At 38.2% G+C, this 1,272-nt stretch overlaps 1 protein-coding gene across 1 annotated transcript in view; it reads right to left on the bottom strand.

The window, feature by feature from the left end:
• ndufb5 (NADH:ubiquinone oxidoreductase subunit B5) overlaps nt 1-1,230 on the bottom strand; it is a gene marked incomplete at its 5' end in the record, with an annotated part of 3,590 nt that extends 2,360 nt beyond the window's left edge. Inside the window, 2 exon segments of the mRNA XM_014000293.1 lie at nt 1,017-1,078; nt 1,164-1,230. Of these exon segments, the coding sequence (XP_013855747.1) occupies nt 1,017-1,078; nt 1,164-1,230 (129 nt within the window).
• Nucleotides 1,231-1,272: the final 42 nt, after the last annotated feature.

Below are 1,272 nucleotides of genomic sequence, written 5' to 3'. Positions count from 1 at the left end.
AGTTTGGAGTGTGACTGTTTGAGGTTGTGGGCAGGTGTCTTTTATACTGTTAACCACTTCAAACAGGTGCCATTAATACAGGTAATGAGTGGGGGAAAGAGGAGCCTCTTAAAAAGAAGTTACAGGTCTGTGACAGCCAGAAATCTTGATTGTTTGTAGGTGACCAAATACTTATTTTCCACCATTATTTGCAAAAAAATTCTTTAAAAGTCAGACAAAATGATTTTCTCAATTTTTTTTCACATTTTGTCTCTCATAGTTGAGGTCTACCTATGATGTCAATTACAGGCCTCTCTCATCTTTTTAAGTGGGAGAACTTGCACAATTGGTGACTGACTAAATACTTATTTTCCCCACTGTATTTGTAATTCTGGGCCATTTTAGAATGCAAAATGGGTGTGTACAATCATTTTCCTCAAAATATGATTATTTGAAACTGATTGTACGATACTTCAACAGTTCCCATCTGGTAACACTGCTCCTGGTCCTTATTTCAAATAAGTAAACCAAAAACTAATCATTGATATCGACTGATATGAAATGCTTATATTGTAATACATTTTTCAGCCATATTTATTTACCGTTATTTTACCAGGCAAGTCCCATTGAGATCTCAGATCTCTTTTTCAAGGGAGGCCTGGGCCTGAAGGCAGCCTGTTGTACATGTTTTGTGTTGTGGGGGAAACCGGAGTACCTGGAGAAAACCCACACAAGCACGAGGAGAACATGCAAACTCCGCACAGAAAGATCCCAGGTCCAAACCGGGGATCGAACCCAGGACCTTCTTGCTGTGAGGCATACGTGCTAACCACTGAGCCGTCGTGCTGCCATATCGCCCGGCCCTACTCTTTGTGTGTGCAGCACAGCACTTTAAAATTTGTTGAAAGTTGTAAATAAACTCAGAAGCCTGTATAATGCATCATCAAAAGGATGAAATACATATGTTTTACCAATTGACAGTAATTACAAAAAAAAAAGAAAAAATTGTTATACAAAATTATAAAAAAGCTGCCCACCTTGTAATACTCCCAGTACTCAGGTTCATAGTCTTCAGGAGTTTCAACGAGCTCTGCCTCACCTAGGTATCATATAAACCACAGCTTGTCCAGTGATCCAAAAATACACCAGAAATTAAATTTAAAACATAAAACATGTTTTCTCACCAATGAAGACATTCACAGCTGTGATAAATATAGCTACTGGAATTCCGGTCAGCAGGGCGTAAAATTGCTGCAAAAAATAAATGAAATGAATGAACGAACAAACGAATAA

Source organism: Austrofundulus limnaeus, unplaced genomic scaffold, assembly GCF_001266775.1.
Source record: "Austrofundulus limnaeus strain Quisiro unplaced genomic scaffold, Austrofundulus_limnaeus-1.0 Scaffold8, whole genome shotgun sequence".
Classification (NCBI taxonomy): Eukaryota; Metazoa; Chordata; class Actinopteri; order Cyprinodontiformes; family Rivulidae; genus Austrofundulus; species Austrofundulus limnaeus.
Note: the sequence above shows the minus strand (reverse complement) of the source record. Positions and strands in the feature narration are given on the sequence as shown.